Source organism: Protopterus annectens, chromosome 10.part0 (assembly GCF_019279795.1).
Source record: "Protopterus annectens isolate FY-2018-M chromosome 10.part0, PAN1.0, whole genome shotgun sequence".
NCBI classification, from domain to species: Eukaryota; Metazoa; Chordata; order Ceratodontiformes; family Protopteridae; genus Protopterus; species Protopterus annectens.
The window spans coordinates 594592667-594614758 of NC_056744.1; the positions used below are offsets into that span (position 1 = coordinate 594592667).

General features: G+C 41.9%; 1 protein-coding gene across 2 annotated transcripts in view; it reads right to left on the reverse strand.

Annotated features, from left to right (window-relative positions):
* The window catches only part of KDM4A (lysine demethylase 4A), a 2334711-nt gene that overhangs the window by 831214 nt on the left and 1481405 nt on the right, over positions 1–22092 (reverse strand). For both annotated transcript variants that reach the window (XM_044085421.1, XM_044085420.1), the window contains exon 16: positions 2573–2628. In XM_044085421.1, coding sequence (XP_043941356.1) covers positions 2573–2628 — 56 coding nt within the window. The remainder of the gene's footprint in view (positions 1–2572; positions 2629–22092) is intronic.

Below are 22092 nucleotides of genomic sequence, written 5' to 3' on the forward strand. Positions count from 1 at the left end.
AGATAGGGAGTGAAGTTCTGATACAGATGAGGCAGAGCATATAAGTGTAGAGTCATCCGCATATTGGATGCATGTAGCTTTGGGAACTACTTGGTGAAGGTCATTGATTAATACAGAGAACAGGAGAGGGCCCAGTATGGAGCCTTGAGGAACTCCAATATTAACAGGTAGTTGTGTAGAAAGAACGTTGTTCCAGAGTACAGCTTGATGTCTTATCTAAGTAGGAATGGAACTATTTTATAGCTGGTGTGTCGAGAGACAGAGATTTGAGAATGTTTATGAGTATAGCGTGATTTACCATGTCGAAAGCCTTGGACAGGTCTATGAAAAGTGCAGAGGAGAGCATGTTAAGGTTTCGGTTGTTACTGACAGTGTCAATAAAGGAAAGGAGGACAGTAGTTGTGCTATGGGAAGGTCGGAACCCATGTTGGGTGTTGGAAAGCAGGTTATTATGGAGAAGGTGGTCTAGCAATTGCCTATGGATACATCTTTCCATGATCTTAGATAGAGGAGAAAGTAGGGCTATGGGTCGATAGTTGGAGAGTTCAGTGGAGTCTCCTCCTTTGTGAAGGGGAATAATATGAGAGACTTTCCAGAGTTTGGGGATATATCCTTCAGTGATGGTTCTATTGATGAGGATGGAGATGGGGTAAGCAATAGATTTGGCTGCTATCTGTAGGTATTCTGAGGGTAGTTGGTCAGCAGAAGGAGTGCATGGTTTCAGTTTTTGGATAAGGGTGAGAATAAATGCTGTGGGGACAGGTTGGAAGAGAAAAGGGGGAGGTGGGTTAGAGTCAGAATTTGATGTTATGTCTTGAGGAGAGAGCCGAGAGGCAAGAACTTGAATTGCTTTGATAAAGAAGGTGTTAAAGGTGTTTGCAGTTTGTTTAGGATTGTTTTTGTCAGTGCCTTGTGGGTTAGGTGCGATAGATTGACTTGGATGTAATAACTGATTAATACTTGACCAAAACTTTTGGGGTTTATTATGGTGGGTCTGCTGAAATTGTAAATAATAATTTTTTTTATCAAACACTATGGCTTTTTTTGTTTCATTTCTCAGTTGTTTGTAGTTTTGGATGTCAGTATGGTTTTTAGTTAAGCGTGATTTATTCCAGTATTTATTTCTGAGATGGATTTTTTGTTTGGTTTCCCTGGTAAGCCATGGAGCAGATTTAGTTCTTAACCTGATAGAGCGGGTAGGAGCATGATGGTTGAGTATGTTTAGGAAATTAATATTAGAGTAATCAACAGCTTCATCAAGGGAAAGGTATTTTAAAGGGGACCAATTGCATGCTTTAAGTTCACTAAGGAATATATCTAAGTTGAAGTTTTTCTTTGTTCTAATTGTCCTACATACGGGTTGAAAGGGTGGATTGGTTTTGAGTCTGATAATGTAGGTTAATGAGTGGTTGCTTATGTCGTCAGGGAGGGTTCCGGCTATATAAGTCTGAGGCTGATTATTAATAAGTATCCAATCTAAGGTGCTTTCATTCTTGTTCTTTTTGTTTATTCTAGTAGGGGAGGTAATAGTTTGGGTGAACCCATAGAGATTAATATGGCTAGTGGGGCAGTTGTTATTGCAAGAATTCCAATCTATGTTAAAATCGCCTAGGATTATGGTTTCTTGGGGAAGGTTTAGAGATAACCAACAAAGTATGTTTTCAATGGTAGTGATGTTATTACCTGGAGGAACATAGATGCAAACAATATAGATAGATTTAACTGGGTTTAGCTGAAACTTGGTAATAAGTATTTCAGCATTTGAATCTTGAGAAGGTTTTTGGTTAAAGATGGTTATTTGAAGATCAGATCTGTATGTTTCCTCGGAGCTTATCTCCCCGGGCCTCTATTGAAAATGGACATATATCCAGAATGACTAGCCCGGTCAACAAATGTAAAATAAATAAATAAATAAAATAAATCTGAAAACAAAATGCAAAGGCCCAGTACAGTAGTGAAATTAAGTAATACGAAGATATTTTTAAACCAATTCTTAATTAGTACTGGCAATACCAACTTCAGTGGTCAGTCAGTACTGATAGTTCTGTATGTATTTTATAGATGTGCCTAAAGGGGGAGTATAAATACAGTATACTATTTATACTAGATGTACTGCTACTTGAAATAATTTGTACTAACTTTCCAACTATGACCTCCTGTGTGTAAAATTGGACCTTGCGTGTAATTATTTTAAATATATTTCACTATGATTCATACATTTGGTCATCAATAATCATAACTGCTGTAATACTAAGCAATTTGCTTAATCTTGCAATATTTTAGTGAAGAAATGCCATTCTCCCATCAGTTTTGCTTATTAACTGGGTAAACGGACTGATCCAACAGTGACCAAATGAAATGGCAACCATGGTCAAAGGTATTTAAAAAATAAGAAAAGGGAAATGAGCAGGTAGCAATGCTTAACAAGAACAAAGTAACACAAACAGGACAAATCAAAAGGGTACAAAATAAAAGTAAAAATGTTGAAAAGTAATCATGCGTGCATAAACATACATGCACACACTATTTTAATCATAGCATGTTATGCAAAAGAATTCCACAGAATACTGACCTGTCATTATTGGACCTCTGTAATGCTCCACCTCGCAGAGAACACAAGCAACAGTCCTTAAAAAATACAACAAAGAAAAATGTAAATATTTTAAAATAAACATGGAAAGTCTGCTGCAGTTAAGTTTCAATTTTTCTACAATACACCATGCGGCTGAAGATATTACATAAACTCTGAGAGGTGCAACTAACAAGTAAAATTAAACATGCAAGTTAATTATACTACTCAGATTCTACTTGTACAAGTGAAACATGATGCATGCTACTTCAATTCTAACATTTTTCATACCTTCCATCCACTTTCAAAACATTTTTACATATCTAAGGACAACAACCATGCACCATATGATTCCAGCTACCCAATGGCAATCCTACATGTGTGATCATCTGGTGACAAACCAAAAGCAGTTCCTAAGACAGCTAAAGACTTTCCTCGACAATTTGTTATATACTACGGCTATGGTTACTACTACAGTCATACGTTAAACTGAAATTTATAAAGACCTACTGTGGCCATACATTCAGATGACTTAAAATATGAATCTCAAAAGTGTCTCTGGTAAACTGCAAGTACTGTTACTTGAATACCAACTTTTGATACTACAGGATCTCAGAAAATAATTTCTCATACTCTGAGGAACAATGACATTAAAGTATATACAAGTTGCATGTCTTTGACAGAAATGGAACTCTTACATGAAAGATACTTAGAAATGCTATTATAAGAAAGTAACATTTCCAAATAAATGAAGTTATATTATAAGAAAGTAACATTTCCAAACAAATGAAGCTAAAACCTGTAAAAATCACTAAAAAAACCCCCAAACCACTGCTGCTTATATATACGAAATTCTGAGATGGTGACTGCTGTATTCCTGGTAAGGAGGAATCCCAGGGATACCACACCTTCAGTCTTTAAATACACATCACAGGAACTGTACACTAGTGACTGCACATTAGATTGCTGATCACTAATGCCTCAAACTTGGGTCTGGCACCCAAGTAGCAGGTGTGTGGGAGGGGCATAGTCTTCTATAGCAGTGGGGTGAAGGGAGGTGCAAAAGCATTTCAAAAGTCATTTGCTGTTAGAAGGCATAGCTTCCTAAACCCACTTTTCAGAACCAATCCTTATAGCATCAACATATCCATCATGCAGTCATACCTATACTTAAAGATATTAAGGAATTATTATTGTAACAGGAAGCTTACTCCATAATCTTGGAAAATGTTGCGCAATGTAACTGTTGTCTTTTTTTCTAACACTGACAATGTTTTAGCATTAAATTTCTTCCAGTTAGTACTTGTTCGCCCAGAGGCGAGTCATAGGCCTAGGCTTTGAAACAGGAGTGGATCAGACAATGCTTACACAGCCAGTAGTGGTCTCCTTTGAGTAAGTTAAAATACACTTCCTGAAACCCTTCTAAATAATTCAAGTTTTCTAACATTATGATTTTTTTTTTCAGTAATGTCTTGTTACACCTTTTCAAATGCTTTATTTGAAAGGTAAAGCAAAGTATTCAGTAACAGGTTGGGATCAGTGAGATACACAAAGTAGTACAATCATCTCTCTGGAGTGACTGGACTAGACATGCTCTTCAAAAATTAGATGGGTTAAAGATGCTTTCCTGACTTAATACACACACTGCTCAAAGTTTAAACAGTTGTTTACCACTGTCCCTACATCTTTAATGATGGTGTAATTATTTTATGATCTGGCCATTTGGTAATCATAACTGATATAACTTTTTGCAGAGTTTCATGATAATAAATTTATGGACATTAAAAATGAAGTCATTAATGTTGTATTGGATATGTACTTTTTCCAGTCATATTTTACAGAATTACATTATCCAGTTTGTGATCATCAACAAATCTTGATTAACCAGAGCCCATTTCCCACTTTTATATTTGAGCTGCAAAAAATATGTCTGTAACAGAAAAGAAAATTAAGAATTCACTGCAATTTTCCTGAACATTTGATCATACATTCAGTCACTGATCTTTAATGATGTGTGAATTTAAAAGAGTATCAATCTAGCACAAATAGAACATTTTAAAAAACATGAAAAACATCCACTGGTTCACAATGTACTGCTGATAAATTTCAGCCTCCAGTTTTTTCTGCACATTTTTTAAATAAAAAAGCATCATCATCATTTAAGAGGTTAGGTCTTATGAACTAGAAAATGCTTTTACTGACTTAAAAAGCAATGAAACTCGATCAAACGCAAAAAAACAACAAAAATCTCCTTTTTTACGTTTTGCAGGGGGGGGCAACCCCCATACCCCCTGCAAATTATATATACAAATTCTGAGGTCGCACTACAGTGAGGAAAAGGATACATTTGCTGATCTTCACTGTACTGCAAATTCCATTCAAAAGCTTTGAGTTTTCAAAAACTCGATCATATGGTCTCGACCACATGGAGTTCAATTTTCTGAAAATTCGAACAACTGATAGGGACCCATATATATATATATATATATATATATATATATATATATATATATATATATATATATATATGTATGTATACACACACACACACACACACACACACACACACACACACACACACACACACATATATATATATATATTTATACTTGCTCACCCATGAATTACAGAAAAAGCCACACAGCAGCAAGGTCTATTTATTCTTAGCGCGTTCGTCTCAGACAATGACAAGACTTCATCAGATAAAAGTATGAACTCAAATGAACTTTAAATCGTCATGAAGCCAGATGACATAATTACTCTAAAATACATATACTAGCATACATAAAAAAAACTTATTATAAACAAATCCAATAGAAAAAAGAAAGCAAATAACTAACAATAACTGTTGAATTTATCTACATTCTGCTTTCAATTTTAAAATACATCCAATGGATGCCATCTCATTCAACCCAGGCCAACCTACTGCTCTCAAACGTAAAATCCAGTACAACTCCCTTTGCTCAAGAAAAAGTTGCCATGGTCCACCCCTAGGGTTAGGTTTAACTTGTTCAATTACCACAAACTTAAAATGGTGCTCAGGGAAATGCAATAAGTGCCGAAATAGGACACTGGTCTTTTTTTCTTATTTATTTCATAAATGTGTTCATAAATACGATTTTTTAATTTGCGCTCAGTCTTTCCAACATAAAATACCGGGCAATATTGACACAATGCCCCATATACTACTCCTAAACTGTTACAATTGTACTTCCCATTAATATTCAACTGGTAGCCATTCATATCGAAGAGTTCTCCAGTATTGATATAGGGACAAAAATGACAATACCCACATTTGGGCATCGGCCAAAGCTTCTTGTCTTTAAAATTGTGTGGGTAAAGTGGGCTCCCCATAAGATTCTTCAGGTTATTACTCCTCTTATATACAACCACTGGCTTAAAACCTGTTTTGTTCCTTACCACACAATCATCCAAAAGCACAGAACAATTTTTTAAAGAGAACATCCCTCACCTGTTTGAAGTTCACAGTAAATCTCATAATAAAAGCCAACCTAAAATTAACAGCAGCATATTGTTGTACATTCAAATTACTTTCATGGACCACATTATTATGCTCAGTAAAACTGAAAATCATCAGCTTCCAAGCTCTTTAAAATAGGAACATAGACCCCCCCCCTCCCCCGCTTATTTATCACTTCCATTTTAATCTCCCTCACAAATTGCTTAGGATAGACTCTTAAGAAACTTTGATTCCAGTAAGGCACATTCATTCATAAAACCATCAAATAATTATACTGTCCTGGCAGCCCTGAAGAATTGTCCTTTGACAAATACTTTCTTTTGGGACAAATGGGTGTGAATTATCAAAATGCAAGAATGAATTAGAGTATGTGGGCTTCCTGTAAATGGTAGAAACATATAGTACAGTTGTGTACACTTACCATAAATGTAGATGTTCAAGTGTATTCACTGTTGCAGTCATCACACTTAGGTTATCCGCCTGCTGGAAGCCCTCAGTCGGCCTGAATACCAGAGTCTTGGGATTTCTGCGTCGGATGCTGTCACCTCTTCCATAACATCAGGTCATCAGGGGAATAAAACATGCAGACGATGCCATTACATCAGTTTTTCTTGCCCTAGATGTCAGGAGCTCCCAAAATAGGAAGCTATTACATGGTGTGGAACACCTCCAGTAAAAAGTAAATACCTCTGCCATAAAAGATGGCCATAAAGAGGATAGGTAAAAAGGACAGAGAAAGCCAAGAGGCTGGAGGGAGGGAAACCAGGACTGCAACAGTGAATACACTCTAACATCTACATTTATGGTAAAGGTACACAACTGTACTATGTTCTTCGTGTTTCACTGTTGCAGTCATCACACTTGGGTTGATTCCCAAAGCTGAGGAAGGGTGGAGGCAGTCTAGAAGTGTTGGGGCTGGCTAGCAGGCCTTGTAAGACTGCTGTAGCAAATCCAGCTCTGGATTTAGAAAAAAATAGTTAAGTGGTAATGCTTGGTGAAAGTGTGTGCAGAACTCCAGGTTGCAGCTTCCAGGATGTCCCTGGTAGGGACCCCCCTGAGAAATGCTGTAGAGGTTGAAGTAGCTCTAGTGGAATGAGTTTTGATCCCTAGAGGGGTAGGTTTTCCATGGTGCTTGCAGAAGAAATGGATGCAGTGTGCTATCCACTTGGAAATGGTTTGCTTCAAAATGGCCTTGCCCTCTGACCGTGTAGCAAAGCTGACTAGCAGCTGGTCAGATTTTCTGGAAGGCTTAGTCCTGTCAAGGTAGAACCTGAGCTGTCTGTGCATGTCCAAGGAGTGCAGGATCCTTTCCCCTTTATTCTGAGGGTTAGGGAAAAAGGTTGGCAAATAGATGGATTGGTTTAAAGCCACACTGGATACCACCTTGGGCATAAAGGAAGGGTTAGTCCTGAGGGGAACCCTGTCAGAATGGAAAATAATGAAGAGCTCCACCGCCATTAGTGCCTGTAACTCAAGACACTCTTCTTGCTGGAGTAATAGCTAGAAGTAAGGCTGTTTTCCAAGAGAGGAATTTTAACTCTGCTGAAGCAGCAGGTTCAAAAGGTGGAAGTGGGAGCTTTTCCAGTACAAAGTTAAGGTCCCAGGTCAGGGTGGGAGCTCTCCTAGGGGACATTAAATTGTTAGCTCCTCTCAGGAACTGCTTGATGAGAGAGTGAGAAAAGAGAGAAGGCTCAGTATTACAATGAGCTGAGAATCCAGAGGCATGAATCTTAATGGATGAGAAGGACAAGCCTCTGTGGAGCAGCTTTGCTAGGTAATCAAGGATTTGAGGTAAGTTGGGCACAGCTGTCTCTTTTCTGTGAGACTGACTCCAAGAACAATTTTTTTTCCACTTTTCAGCATAGGATTTCCTTGTACTAGGCCTTCTGGACTCAAGGATGAAGTTCAGCACCTGTTTGCTGAGGGATGCTGGTGGTGTATTCATGGGATAAGCCAGGCTGCAAGGTTTAGGGTTTGCAGCTGAGACAGCAAGGGAAGGTGTCTGATGTATGTGCCAGGGTGGCACTGCTGCCAGACTGCGTAGGAGTGGGTACCAGTGCTGGTGTGGCCAGTCTGGTGCAATAAGGATTGCCCTTGGCCTGTCCTGTTTGATCGAGTAGTACATTTGAGAGGAGGGGCAGAGGAGGAAAGGCATAAATTGAGAGGTTTCCCCATGTAAAGGATGGGGTGTCCATCTTCCAGGCTCTGCTGTGATCATTTCTGGTGCAAAATTTGTTCAAGTGGTGGTTTTGGGAGGAGGCAATAAGGTCCACCTCCGGAGTTCCCCACCTCTAGGTTAAAAGTTTGAAGGAGTTGGGTTCCAGTTTCCACTCGTGAGGGTCCAGTAGAATTCTGCTTGCCTGGCAGGAATTGAGCTTGTAGGTGCACTTGGATGCTCAAGGCTGTGTTCCACAGAGCCATAGCTAACCTGCAGACTGGGTAAGAATGAGTCCCGCCCTGCTTGTTTATGTACCACATAACTGTGGTGTTGTCTGTCTATCAGGAGCTGTCCTGGATGGATAAGGTATTTGAAGACTGTCAGAGCATTCTGAAAAGATAGCATTTCTTTTTGATTGATATGCATGGGAATTTGTTCTGGGCTCCATTTGTCTTGAATGCATTTGCTTACCATGTGATCTCCCCATGCATAGTCTGATGCGTCTGTTGTCAGGGTTTGGGCGGCGAGGGGTTGAGTGAAAGGAAGCCCCTTGTTGTGGTTGCATGTTTCTGCCCACCAAAGGAACTCTGCCCTAAGACAAGGTATGATAGGAATCACTGTTTCCAGGTCCTGAGAATGTTGACACCAGAGACTTTTTAAGTATCATTGAAGTTTCCTCATATGCAGTTTTGCATATGGAATTAGCAGAATGCATGAGGCCATGAACCCTAGGGCTTGCAGTATTCTCCGTGCAGACAGCTTGGTTTGTTGGCCATTAGTTTGAAATAGTTTGTCAGATGGACCTGCTTTTCTGGAGTGAGGAATGCCATCTGTGAAGTTGTGTTCAACCTTGCTCCCAGGAACACAATTTGTTGGCTGGTCACCAGTTGTGATTTTGCTGGTGTATCCCAGTGAAGTTAGAAGTCTTTTTACAATGCCAGGTGCTGAAGTAGCAATTCCTGACTGTCCGCCTGAATCTGGCAATCGTCCAAGTATGGGTAGATTTGAATATTTCTCTGCCTGCAGTATGCAATGGCTGGAGCCAGGCATTTTGTGAACACTCTGGGTGCAGTAGATAAGCCAAAAGGCAGTGCAGAGAACTGATAGTGCAAAGAGCCTGCCCTGAAACGTAGATATTTCCTGCAAGACTCCCTTATGGGGATGTGCAGATAAGCTTCTTTTAAGTCTAGGGTGACTAATCAGGCATCCTTGGCTAGCATAGGAAGAAGCTGTTGCAGTGCAAGTATTTTGAATTTTGGGACCACCAGAAAGGTGTTGAGAATTGATAGATCCAGGATAGGGGGGTCAAGAGCTCTCTTTTCTGGGCACCAGGAAAGTACAGTTGTGTACACTTACCATAAATGTAGATGTTCGAGTGTATTCACTGTTGCAGTCATTACATTCGGGTAATCTGCTGGCAGGTTGCCCTCAGTCGGCCTGAATTCCAAAGTCTTGGGTCCTGTGTCGGTTGCTGTCTTCTCTTCCATGATGTCAGGTCATCAGGGGGTATAAAACATGCAGCCGACGCCATTTTCTTTAGTTTTTCTTGACCCAGATGTCAGGTGCCCCCAGAAAGGTAGCAATATTCTAAATAAATAAATATATAAATATATATATATATATATATATATATATATATACACACACACACACACACACACACACACACACACACACACACACACGCATCAGTATAAACTTTACCTTCATCTACAAGCAAATACACCACATAGGTTGTAGAAGATAGAGAAGGAGAGATAAACTGTAGAATGACAGGGGGATGACGGGAAGGTAACCTGGACTGTAACAGTGAATACACTCGAACATCTACATTTATGATAAGTGTACAAAACTGTACTATGTTCTACGTGTTTCACTGTTGCAGTCATTACATTTGGGTAGAGTCCCAAAGCTATAGTTGGGAGGCTGGAGCTAAACAGCATTAGGTGAGGCTATAAAGCCCTGCAGCACTGCAGTGACAAAGCCTGCCCTGGATTAGAGTAGATAGGCAAATGGTAATGCTTTGTAAAGGTGTGAACAGAACTCCAAGTAGCAGCCTCTAGAATGTCCTTGGTTGGTACTCCTCTGAGAAAGGCTGCTGAAGTAGCTGCAGCCCTAGTGGAATGAGACCTAATGCCCTTGGACTCAAGTTTGCTATGGTGTAAGTAACAGAAACGGATGCAATGGCTTATCCACTTTGAAATTGTCTGCTTTGAAATATCCTTTCCTTCTGCTCCTGTAGCATATGACACTAGTAATTCCTCAGTTTTTCTTAGAGCTTTAGTCCTGCTCAAGCAGAATCTTAGTTGTCTTGTACGTCCAAGGAATGCAGAATTCTCTCCCCTTTGTTCTGCGGATTTGGATAAAATGTTGGCAGATGAACTGTCTGGTTAAGAGCCACAATGGAAACGACTGTAGGCATAAAAGTAGGATTTGTCCTCAGAGGCACCCTGTCTGGGTAAAATATGATAAAAGGCTCTACAGCCATGAGAGCTTGTAGCTCTGAAACTCTTTTTGCTGAAGTAATTGCTAGTAGCAGAGATGTCTTCCATGATAAGAACTTTATATCAGCGGTAGCAGCTGGTTCAAATGGAGGCAGGGTGAGTTTTTTCAACACATAATTGAGGTCCCATGCAGGTAATAGTGATCTTCTAGGCCTTAAATTTTTGGCTCCTCTAAGATACTGCTTTAGTAAAGGATGAAAAAGATTGGTGGCTCTGTATTGTAATGAGCCAAAATGGCAGAGGAATGGATTTTGATTGATGAGAAAGATAGGCCTTTGTCAAGCATCTCAGTTAAGTATTGTAATATCTGAGGAATATGTGGTTCTGCTGTATCAGTTCCTTGTGCTTGATTCCAAGCACAGAATCTCTTCCATTTGTCAGCATAAGATTTTCAAGTACTAGGCCTTCTGGCTTCCAAAAGGACATCCATCACAGCTTTACTGAGAGGTGTTGTCTGTATGATTACAGGATTAGCCATGCTGCCAGGTTCAGAGTCTGTAGTTGATTGTGCAGGATCTGATTGTTTTGCTGGGACAGTAGTTGTGGTTTTTGAGGCAAGGTCCAAGCTGGGTATTGAGACAAGTTCCTTAGGATTGGGTATCAGTATTGGCGGGGCCAGTCCGGGGCAATTAATGTCATCTTTGGCTTCTTTTGTCTAACTTTTAGGAGGACCAGGGGTAGAAGAGGCAGAGGAGGAAAGGCGTAAACTGATAGGTTTTTCCAACTGAAGGATAGGGCGTCCACTTTCCATGCTTGTCTGTGATAAGTCCTTGTGCAGAATCTTTTCAGTTGATAAGTTTGAGGAGAGGCAAACAGGTCTATGTCTGGGCTCCCCCATTTCTCTGCTATCATGCTGAAGGCTTGTGGATTTAGTTTCCACTTGTGAGGATCCGTAAGGTTTCTGCTTAAATCATCTGCCAGAGTGTTTTGTTTTACTGGCAGGAATAGAGCTTAAAGATTTATTTCTTACGTCAAAGCTGTGTCCCACAGTGCCATGGCTAATCTGCAAAGGGGGTATGAGTGTGTGCCCCCTTGCTTGTTTATATATCACATGACTGTGGTGTTGTCCATCAATCAGTAGTTGTCCTGGATGAAGTAAGCCCTTGAAGGCTGTTAGGGCATTTTGAACAGCTAGCATCTCTTTCTGGTTGATATGCAGATGCATTTGATTTGGTGCCCTGAATGCCTCTTCCTGCCATGTGGGCCCCCCAGGCATAATCTGATGCGTCTGTTGTTAAGGTTTAGCTGGCAGGGGGTAGAGTGAAGGGCCGGCCCATGTTTTGGTGACAGGCCTTTTCCCACCACAGAAACTCCTGTTGCAGGCAGGGGATGAGAGGAATCATTGTTTCCAGACTGTGTGAATGTTGACTCCATAAACTTTTTAGGTACCATTGAAGTTTCCTCATATGCAGTCTTGCATATGGAATTAGTAGGATGCAGGATGCCATGAAGCCAGGAGCCTGCAAAATTTGTCTTGCAGAAGACTGGGTTTTTGTTGCCATCTGTTTGAAGTAAGAAGTCAGTTGCCTTTGTTTGTCTGGCGTGAGGGTAAGCCATCTCGGCAGTTGTATTCAAGCTTGCACCCAGAAATGTTATCTTTTGAGAGGGTACCAGTTGTGATTTCTTTTCGTTTATTGTGTACCCTAGGCATGTTAGAAGCCTTTTCACAAACATCAGGTGCCGTAGAAGAGTGTCCTTGTTCTCTGCTTGAATGAGACAGTCGTCCAAGTAAGGATATATCTGAATACTTCTTTGTCTGCAAAATACAATTACTGGTGCCAGGCAGTTTGTAAAGACCCTGGGTGCAGTAGATAAGCCAAAGGGCAGTGCAGAGAATTGGTAATGCATTAAGCCAGCCTTGAATCTGAGGTATCTTCTGCACGACTGTCTTATTGGGACATGCAGGTATGACTCTTTTAGGTCTAAAGTCACCAGCCAAGCATTCTTGCCCAGCATGGGCAGAAGCTGTTGCAAAGTGAGCATTTTGAATTTCGGAATGTCCAGGTATGTGTTCAAAATCGATAAATCCAGTATTGGCTGCCAGGCCCTGCCCTTTCTGGGTACCAAGAACAGTCTTGAGTAAAAACCTTGTCCTTTTTCCTGTTCTGGTACTGTCTGAATGGCCCCCATGTCCATGAGGGATGTAACCTGTTTCTGTGCCTCTGCCCATTGGTTTTTTGGCATATCTGGCCAACCATTTGTCATTGGCAGAGTGTGGAAATGGAATATGTATCCCTGTGATACGATGTTTAGTACCCACTTGTCCTGGGTTATTAACTGCCAATTTTGAGCAAAAAGTGCTAATTTTCCCCCTCTGGGTGCTGCCAAAAGATAAATGCTTGGTGTAGGCAGAGGGAAGTCATTGGGATCGTTTTCTGTAGGTTTGTGCTTTATCTCCTCCAGATCTGGAGGTGGATGCGCCCCACTGCTTTGACCAGTATGAGTCTTGAGCCTGGTACCTGGAACCCTTAAGGTGTCTGGATTTGCCCCTTTGAGCTCTGTCTGACATAGGAAAGGACCAATTTTTCATAGGCCCATGTCTACTGAATCTAGGTGGCTGCACTTGTAAGAAATCTTTAACAGTTTGCATAGACTTAGCTTTGTCTTCCATTTTCTTTAGAACCTCTTCTGCCTTAATACCAAACAGAGAATCATGCTGTAAAGGTGCATCTAGCAATTTAGCTTTAACATGATCAGGCAAATTTTGTTCCTTTAACCAGGCATGCCTCCTAATCACAGATCCAGTAACTGTGGCCCTGCAGGAGGCCTCTAAAGAATCAAAACCACATTGCAAAGTATGCTTTCCAACTTACTCAGCTGCATGCAATAATTCCTGCAATTCCTTATTTTCTGCACATTCTGAAATCATCATCATATTCTGTTTCGGCAATCCCATAACATGTTGTTGGTACTTAAGCATATGAAATTGACAGTTTAAGGCCCTGATTGCCAAGGTTGCAGATGTATAAACCTTTTTTTCCCCATCTGTCCAGTGCCCGTGAATCTCTGTCGGAGGGGGTAGAGTTTTTTGCTGTTGAGGCCTTAACTCCCTTTGGACCCTGTGAAATAATTTCAGGATCAGCAGCAGGGTTTCTAAATAAAAATTTATGAGAGTCAGGGACCCTGTAATACCCGTCAGGCTTACTGGGTTCCGGAGGTAAGGAGTCAGGGGTCAGGCTTGACTCTGAAAACACATCATCCACAATGTCTAAAACAGGGGGAATGGCTAAAGGCTTGTACTGAGGGAGAAGGAAATCCCTGAGCCTCTTTTTGATTCTGAGAAGCCTTGATTCTCCCAGTGAAAATGCTCCCTCAAAGTATGCAAGGTTTCTCCAAAGGAATAATCCTCAGGAGGAGATGCAGATGGAATAGACTCCTCAGCATCAGAATCCACATAGGGAGGTAAAGATAATTCCTGATCAGAAGAGGAATCAGAAGAAATAGAAACCTGATCTGAAGATTTGTAGTCAGTGTCTTGCCTAGGCCTCTTATCTGGAGGGGGATAGGTACTCCTGATCAAGGTAATAATGTCTTCAGCCATTTTGATCATCTGTTTTTTAGGCATAGAGGCCTGTGCAGGTGGCTCAGGCATCAGTTTTTTAGATTTAGAAGATGCCTTTGCCTTTGGTTTTGCAGCTTTCGTCGGTTTGATATAAAAATATTGAGGTCTGAATACACCCTCAGAAGCCAGTGCCTGCTCAGCGGCTCCAGACCCATCCGAGGGAGATACATCCATCGGTCCAATACCTTGAGTATCTTGCGGCATGCCGGACTCCACATGGGAGTCGGTAGAGGCCTGCGACTCGAAGGTAGTGGGTATCAGGGGCTGCGAAAGCACCCCACTGAGTACCAGCAAACCGGCGAATGGCTTAGGAGAAGCTTCGTCGTCGGTTTTGGATCTCAACTGCCTTTCTCTGTCCTTTTATTTGCATTTTTTATGTACTTCGGTAGTCGGATTGCTTTCCGATGACATTTCTGGGTAGTTAAATCTGTTTCCAAAATACTTAGATGCAAAAATATACCAACGCTTAATAGTGCGTTGGTTAAATCTAGCACAAAACCGACAGCCAGGCACGTTTTGATCAGGGCCTAGGCAAGGAATACAGTATAAATGGAAATCCTTATGAGGTATTTGCTTCCCACAAGTAATACAATTATTAACCTTTTTCTGACATCGGTAAAAAGCAAGAAAAAAAAGTTTCCCCAACGGGGTACTTACCTTTAGTGAAGACTTCGGTTCTGAAACTCGCACTCGAATATTTCAGTAGTCGGCCGACCGGCACTTGCGAAATGCTTCTGCTTCGGGCAACGTGCGGCAAGAAAGACCAAAGAAAATGGCGTCGGCTGCATGTTTTATACCCCTGATGACCTAACGTCATGGAAGAGAAGACAGCAACCGACAGAGGACCCAAGACTTTGGAATTCAGGCTGACTGAGGGCAACCTGCCAGCAGATTATCCAAATGTAATGACAGCAACAGTGACCGAAGAACATCAGTCTGGAGTAGAAACTCTGTCCCATTTGTTCTACTGGAACAGGTTGAATAGTCCTGATACGGAGAAGGAACGTACTTGCTTTTGAGCCTCTGCCCACTGGTTTGGAAGAAGGTCTGGCAACCTACTTGGTGTTGGCAGTGAGTGGAAGTAGAATCTGTATCCCTGGGATACAATGTTTAGAACCCATCTGTCCTGAGTAATGGAGATACAATTTTTTGCATGAAGGGCAAGTTTTCCTCCTAGGGGCGCAAGTACATGGGCATGGCTGGGAAGGATAACTGGAAAGTCATTGTGACCTTTTTCCAGCTGTCAAGAAAAGAATCATGGAACATCTGGGTAATATAAGAAGGAATAGGATGGAAAATCCGGTAGCAACACATTTTATTCAGGTACATGGTGGTTCAGTAGAAACTTTCTTTTTTAGTGGATTATAGCAAGTTATTAATACTGGAGTCCAAATGTATAATAAATTTCAGGACATTATATCCCAAAGGTTTAAACATAGAATTAGTCACAAATGTTTACAATAAGTAAACTGACATTGTTCATTGTATGGTTGAAAATGTGCAGAATTTACTAATGGGAATGAAATGATGTTTCATTTTTATGTCAGAGACTAGTTGGGGTCCATCTTTGTAATTTTGTATGAAATTTGTTATGAACAGTCAAACACGGGCAATGTGTGATGGGCACTTTAAATTACTGACTGGTTATTGAAGGATGGTTAACTGAATGTATTAAGATGTATATAAAGAAAGCTGCTTGATGTAATAACTTATTCCTTGAAGGCGTAAGCCGAGGTACCAGATACATCAGTAAAATCTTTTATCCTGATGATTTGTGTGTTTTAAGGATAAAGTACAGTTGTGTACACTTACCATAAATACAGATGTTCGAGTGTATTCACTGTTGCAGTCATTACATTTGGGTTATCTGCCTGCAGGTAGCCCTCAGCCGGCCTGAATATCAAAGTCTTGGATTCATGCATCGGATGCTGTCTCTTCTTTCATGATGTCAGGTTGTCAGGGGTATAAAACATGCAGCCGATGCCATTCCATCAGTTTTTCTTGCCCCAGATGTCAGGTGCCCCCACAATGGGAAACAATTATATATGTTATGTTACACTTCCTTCAAAAAGCAAATACACCAGAAAGCTTAAAACAAGAAGCAAAGGTAGAGCCAAGAGAAGTCTGGGGGCTGGAGGGAGGGTAATCAGGACTGCAAAAGTGAATACACTTGAACATCTACATTTATGGTTAACACAACTGTACTATGTTCTTCATGTTTCACTGTTGCAGTCATTACACTTGGGTTGATTCCCAAAGCTAAGGAAGGGAGGAGGAAGTTAAAAAGCATTAGGGCCAGCTATTAAGCCCTGCAAGACTGCAGTGGCAAAACCAGCTCTGGATTTAGAAAAAAATGGGCATGTGGTAATGCTTGGTGAAGGTATGTACAGAGCTCCAGGTAGCAGCTTCTAGGATGTCCCTGGTAGGGACTCCTCTGAGAAAGGCTGTAGAGGTAGATGCAGCCCTGGTGGAATGTGATCTTATCCCCTGTGGGGTAGGTTTTCCATGGTGCTTATAGCAGAAATGAATGTAATGGGCTATCCATTTAGAAATGGTTTGCTTTGAAACGGCCTTCCCCTCTGCCCCTGCAGCAAAGCTAACTAGCAGCTGTTCAGATTTTCTGAGAGGCTTAGTCCAGTCCAAATAAAATCTAAGTTGTCTGTGCATGTCCAAGGAGTGCAGCATTCATTCTCATTTGTTTTGTGGATTAGAGAAAAAAGTAAGCAAATGAATGGACTGATTAAAGGCCACACTAGACACCACCTTGGGCATAAAGGATTGGTCCTGAGGGAAACCCTGTCTGCATGGAATATAATGAAGGGTTCCACTGCCATGAGGGCCTGTAATTCAGACACTCTTCTTGCTGAAGTTCATAGGTTCATAGATTAGTACTAAGCTAACTGCCCTTGCGAGCCATTTTAAGCCTAGCCAATTGTCCCTTGTGAGACTCAAACCCTGTACCTTGTGTTTGTAAGGCAAATACCTTAACCATTAGGCCACCCTCCCAACCCTGAAGTAATGGCTAGAAGGAAGGCTGCTTTCCAAGAAAGGAATTTCAACTCTGCAGTTGCAGCTGGTTCAAATGGAGGGAGAGTGAACTTTTCCAATACAAAGTTAAGGTCCCAGGCTGGAGTAGGGGCTCGCCTGTGGGGGTCTTAAATTTTTAGCCCCTCTGAGGAATTGCTTTAGCAGGGGGTGAGAGAAGAGGGGAGGTTCAGTATTATAATGTGCTGAAATGGCAGAGGCATGAATTTTAACTGACGAGAAGAATAGGCCCTTGTAGAGCATTTCTGTTAAGTACTGAAGAATATGAGGTAAGCTGGGCACCACTGTGCCCATCCTCTGAGTCTGGCTCAAGGAACAGTATCTTTTCCATTTTTCAGCATAAGAATTTCTAGTACTAGGCCTCCTTGCTTCCAGAATGACATCTAGCACCTGTTTACTAAGGGATGCTATTGGAGAGCTGAAGGAATTAGCCAGGCTGCAAGGTTCAGGGTTTGAAGCTGAGGGGGCACAATCTGGCCTGCCTGCTGGGACAGCAGGGAAGATGTCTGAGGTAGGTGCCATGGCTCCAGCAGTACCAAACTGCGCAAAAGGGGGTACCAGTGCTGGCGAGACCAGTGTGATGCAATCAGTATTGTCCTTGGCTTGTCCTGTTTGATCTTTAGCAGAACCTTCGAGAGGAGAGGCAGAGAGGGAAAGGCATAAACAAAGAGGCTTTCCCAGGTAAAGGACAGGGCATCCACTTTCCAAGCTTGATTGTGGGGAGTCCTTGTGCAGAATTTGTCCAATTGGTAGTTCTGAGGGAAGGCAAACAGGTCTATCTCTGGTGTCCCCCCCATTTGTTCCTCAAGAGGTTGAATATTTTTGGTTCCAGTTCCCATTCGTGTGGGTCCATAAGATTTCTGCTTAGGTCATCTGCCAGTGAATTTAGCTTGCCTGGCAGGAACTGAGCTTGTAGGTGCACTTGGTAGCTCAAGGCTGTGTTCCACAGAGCCATGGCTAGTCTGCAGAGAGGGTACGAGTGGGTTCCTCCCTGCTTGTTTATGTACCACATAACTGTGGTGTTGTCTGTCTTTATCAATAATTGTCCTGGAAGGATGTTGTCTTTGAAGGCTGTCAGGGAATTCTGTACAGCTAACATTTCTTTTTGATTGATATGCAGGTGCATCTGACTCGGGTTCCATTTGCCCTGAATGTCTTTTTGTTTATGGTGTACCCCAGCGAAGTTAGAAGATTCTTTACAAATGCCAGATGTTTTAATAGCATGCCCTGGCTTTCTGCCTAAATTAGACAACCATCCAGGTATGGGTATATTTGAATATTTCTCTGCCTGCAGGGCAGCCAAGTGAGCACCCCACGCATAGTCTGACGAGTCTGTAGTCAGGGTTCGGGCGGCAGGGGGTAGATTGAAAGGGAGCCCGTTGTTGAGGTGGCAAGCCTCTGCCAACCAAAGGAACTCTGTCTTTATACAAGGAATGATAGGAATCATTGATTCCAGGTCCTGAGAATGTTGACACCATAGACTTTTTAGGTACCACTGTAGTTTCCTCATATGCAGTCTTGCATATGGAATTAGTAGAGTGCAAGAGGCCATGAACCCCATGGCTTGCAAAATTTTCCTTGCAGATAGCTTGGTCTTTATGGCCAGTAGTTTGAAGTAAGCTGTCAAATAAACTTGTTTCTCTGGTGTGAGATAAACCATCTGGGAAATTGAGTTGAAGCTTGCTCCCAGGAATGCAATCTGTGGGCAGGGTACCAGATGAGATATCTTTTTGTTTATGGTGTACCCCAGCGAATAGGATGCCAGGAGCTGTCTTTTCTAGGTACCAGGAAAAGTCTTGAGTAAAAGCCTTGTCCCCCTTTCTTCTGCTGGGACAGGTTGAACAGTTCCTGGGTTTGGACTGAAAAGGCCTGGAAGAGACTGGAAAGGACCAATACTTAGAAGGCCAATGCCTACTTAATCTGGGAGGCTGTACTTGCAGGAAATATTTAACAGTTTACATTTAGCTTTTTCTTCCATCTTTTTAAGAACAACTTCTGCTTTGTTGCCAAACAGGCGGTCTTGGTTTAAGGCAGCATCCAGTAATTTAGCTTTAACATGATTTGGCAAGTTTTGCTCCTTAAGCCAAACATGTCTTCTAAGTACAGACCCAGTGAAAGCAGCCCTGCAAGATGCTTCTAAAGAGTCAAAACCACATTGCAAAGTATGTTTACCAACTTGTTTAGCAGAATGCATTAAATCCTGTAATTCTTTATGTTCAGCACAGTTAGGAATCAACATAATTTTCTGTTTAAGTAGTTCCATAATATGCTGCTGATACTTTAACATATGAAACTGGCAATTTAAGGCCCCAATGGCTAAAGTAGCAAAAATGTATACCTTCTTACCCCATCTGTCCAAGGCCCTGGAATCTCTATCAGGGGGGGTAGGGTTTTTGGCCGCAGTAGCCTTAATGCCTTTTGGTCCTTGGGAAATGGTCTCTGGATCCGCAGTACGATTCTTGAAGAGGAACTTGTGAGAGTCAGGTACTTTGTAATACCTGTCAGGTTTTCTGGGAGGTGGAGGTAAAGTGTCTGGGGCCAGGACAGATTCCAAGAAGGCATCATCTACAATGTCCAGAACAGGAGGGATAGCTAAAGGCCTGTGTTGAGGGAGGAGTATAAATTCCCTAAGCCTCTTTTTGGAGTCAGAGTAATCCTGGCTCTCCTAGCGGAAATGCTCCCTAAGAGAGTGCAAGGTTTCACCAAAAGAAAAAATCTTCTGGAGGGGAAGCAGAGGGAATGGAATCCCCTACATCAGAATCCTCATAGGTAGATAAGGGCAAATCCTGGTAATCAGAAGAAACAGAAGTTTCAGAATCCTGACCAGAAGAATCAGAAGGAAAATCAGTTCTAGGTCTCTTAGAGGGGGAAGGCTGGCTTCCCCTAATTAAAGTAATAAGGTCTTCAGCCATTCAAAGCATTTGTTTTTTGGGCATATGGGCCTGACCATGCAGTTTGGATGTTGGTTTTCTAGGCGTGGGTCGAGTTTTAGGCCTAGATGAAGAAGATGGTGTCGGTTTGAAATGCAGATCTGTAGGCCTGAATTTACCCTCAGAAGCCGGTGCCTGCAGAGTGGCTCTGGACCCATCCAAGGTAGAGACATCCGCAGGTTCCATAGTCGAAGAAGCATCTCGCGGCCTACCAGACTCCGAATGGGTCTCAGTAGAGGCCTGCAAATCTAAAGTAGAGGGTATCAGGGGCTGCGAAAGTGCCTCACTGAGTACCAGCAAACTGGTGACTAGCTTCACGGAAGCATCGGCTGTAGTTTTGGACCTGTGTGGTCTGTCACTGTCGTTATCTTTACGTTTTTTCAGAATGTCGGCAGTTGGATGGATTACCGAAGCAATTTCTGGATAGTTATACCGAGTACCAAAATAATTTACTGGAAAAATAGACCAACAAATAGTTTGGGGGTTGAATAAGGCACAAAAAGACAGCGAGGGAAGTCGTGGTCTGGGCCTAAGCAAGGAATGCAGTACGAATGAAAATCTTTATGAGGTATTGCTTTCCACAGGTAAGGTAATTGTTAAGTTTTACTGACATCGGTTAAGAGCAAGAAAAAGGATCCCCAACGGGGTACTTAGCTTTTTTGAAGACTTCGGATCTGAAACTCGAAAACGAAAATTTCAGGAGTCGGCCGACGGGCACGTGCGAACTGCTTTGGCTTCGGGCACCGCATGGCAAGAAAGACTGATGTAATGGTGTTGGCTGCATGTTTTATACCCCTGACGACCTGACGTCATGGAAAAAGAGACAGCATCTGACGAAGGCATCCAAGACTTTGATATTCAGACCGGCTGAGGGCTACCTGCAGGCAGATAACCCAAATGTAATGACTGCAACAGTGAGACACTAAGAACATCTGGAAAGTCATTGTGAACTTTTTCCATAAGGGGGTGGCTTACCACTCCCTGGCTTTGAGGTGGAAACACTCCATTGTTTAGATCTCTGCATACCCTGAGGCTGTAGTCTTGGTGGTCTGTTTCCCCTGGGTTTGGCTTGAGAGGGACTGGAAAGGACCAGTTTTTTGAAGGCCACTGCCTACTGAATCTAGGTGGCTGCACCTGTAAGAAATCTTTGACTGTTTGCATAGATTTCGCTTTTTTCTTCCATCTTTTTAGGAACTTTTTCTGCTTTTGTGCCAAACAAACACTCCTGATTTAATGAAGCATCTAGTAATTTTGCTTTGACATGGTCAGGCAAGACTCGTTCTTTTAGCCAAGCATGCCTTCGTACAGACCCAATGACAGCAGCCCTGCAAGATGCTTCTAAGGCATCAAACCCACATTGCAAAGTATGCTTACTAACTTGGTTTGCAGCATGCATTAACTCTTGTAAATCTTAATTTTCTGCACAATCTGGAAGTAACACCATTTTTTGTTTAATTAGTTCCATAATATGTTGCTGGTACTTCAACATGTGAAACTGGCAATTCAAAGCCCCGATGGCAAGAGTTGCAGGGGTATATACCTTCTTACCCCATCTGTCTAAAGCTCTAGAATCCCTGTCTGAAGGGTTAGGGTTTTTGGCTGTAGTAGCCCTAATGACTTTAGGTCCTTGGGAAATGGTCTCAGGATCTGCAGTAGGATTCTTAAAGAGAAATTTGTGAGAATCAGGTACCTGTTAGGTTTTCTAGGAGCTGGTGGTAAGGTGTCAGGAATAAGGCTGAACTCCAAGAAGACATCATCTACAATATCCAGGACAGGGGGTATAGCTAGATGCCTGTGCTGAGGCAAATCTAAAAATTCCCTGAGACTCTTTTTGGACTGAGGA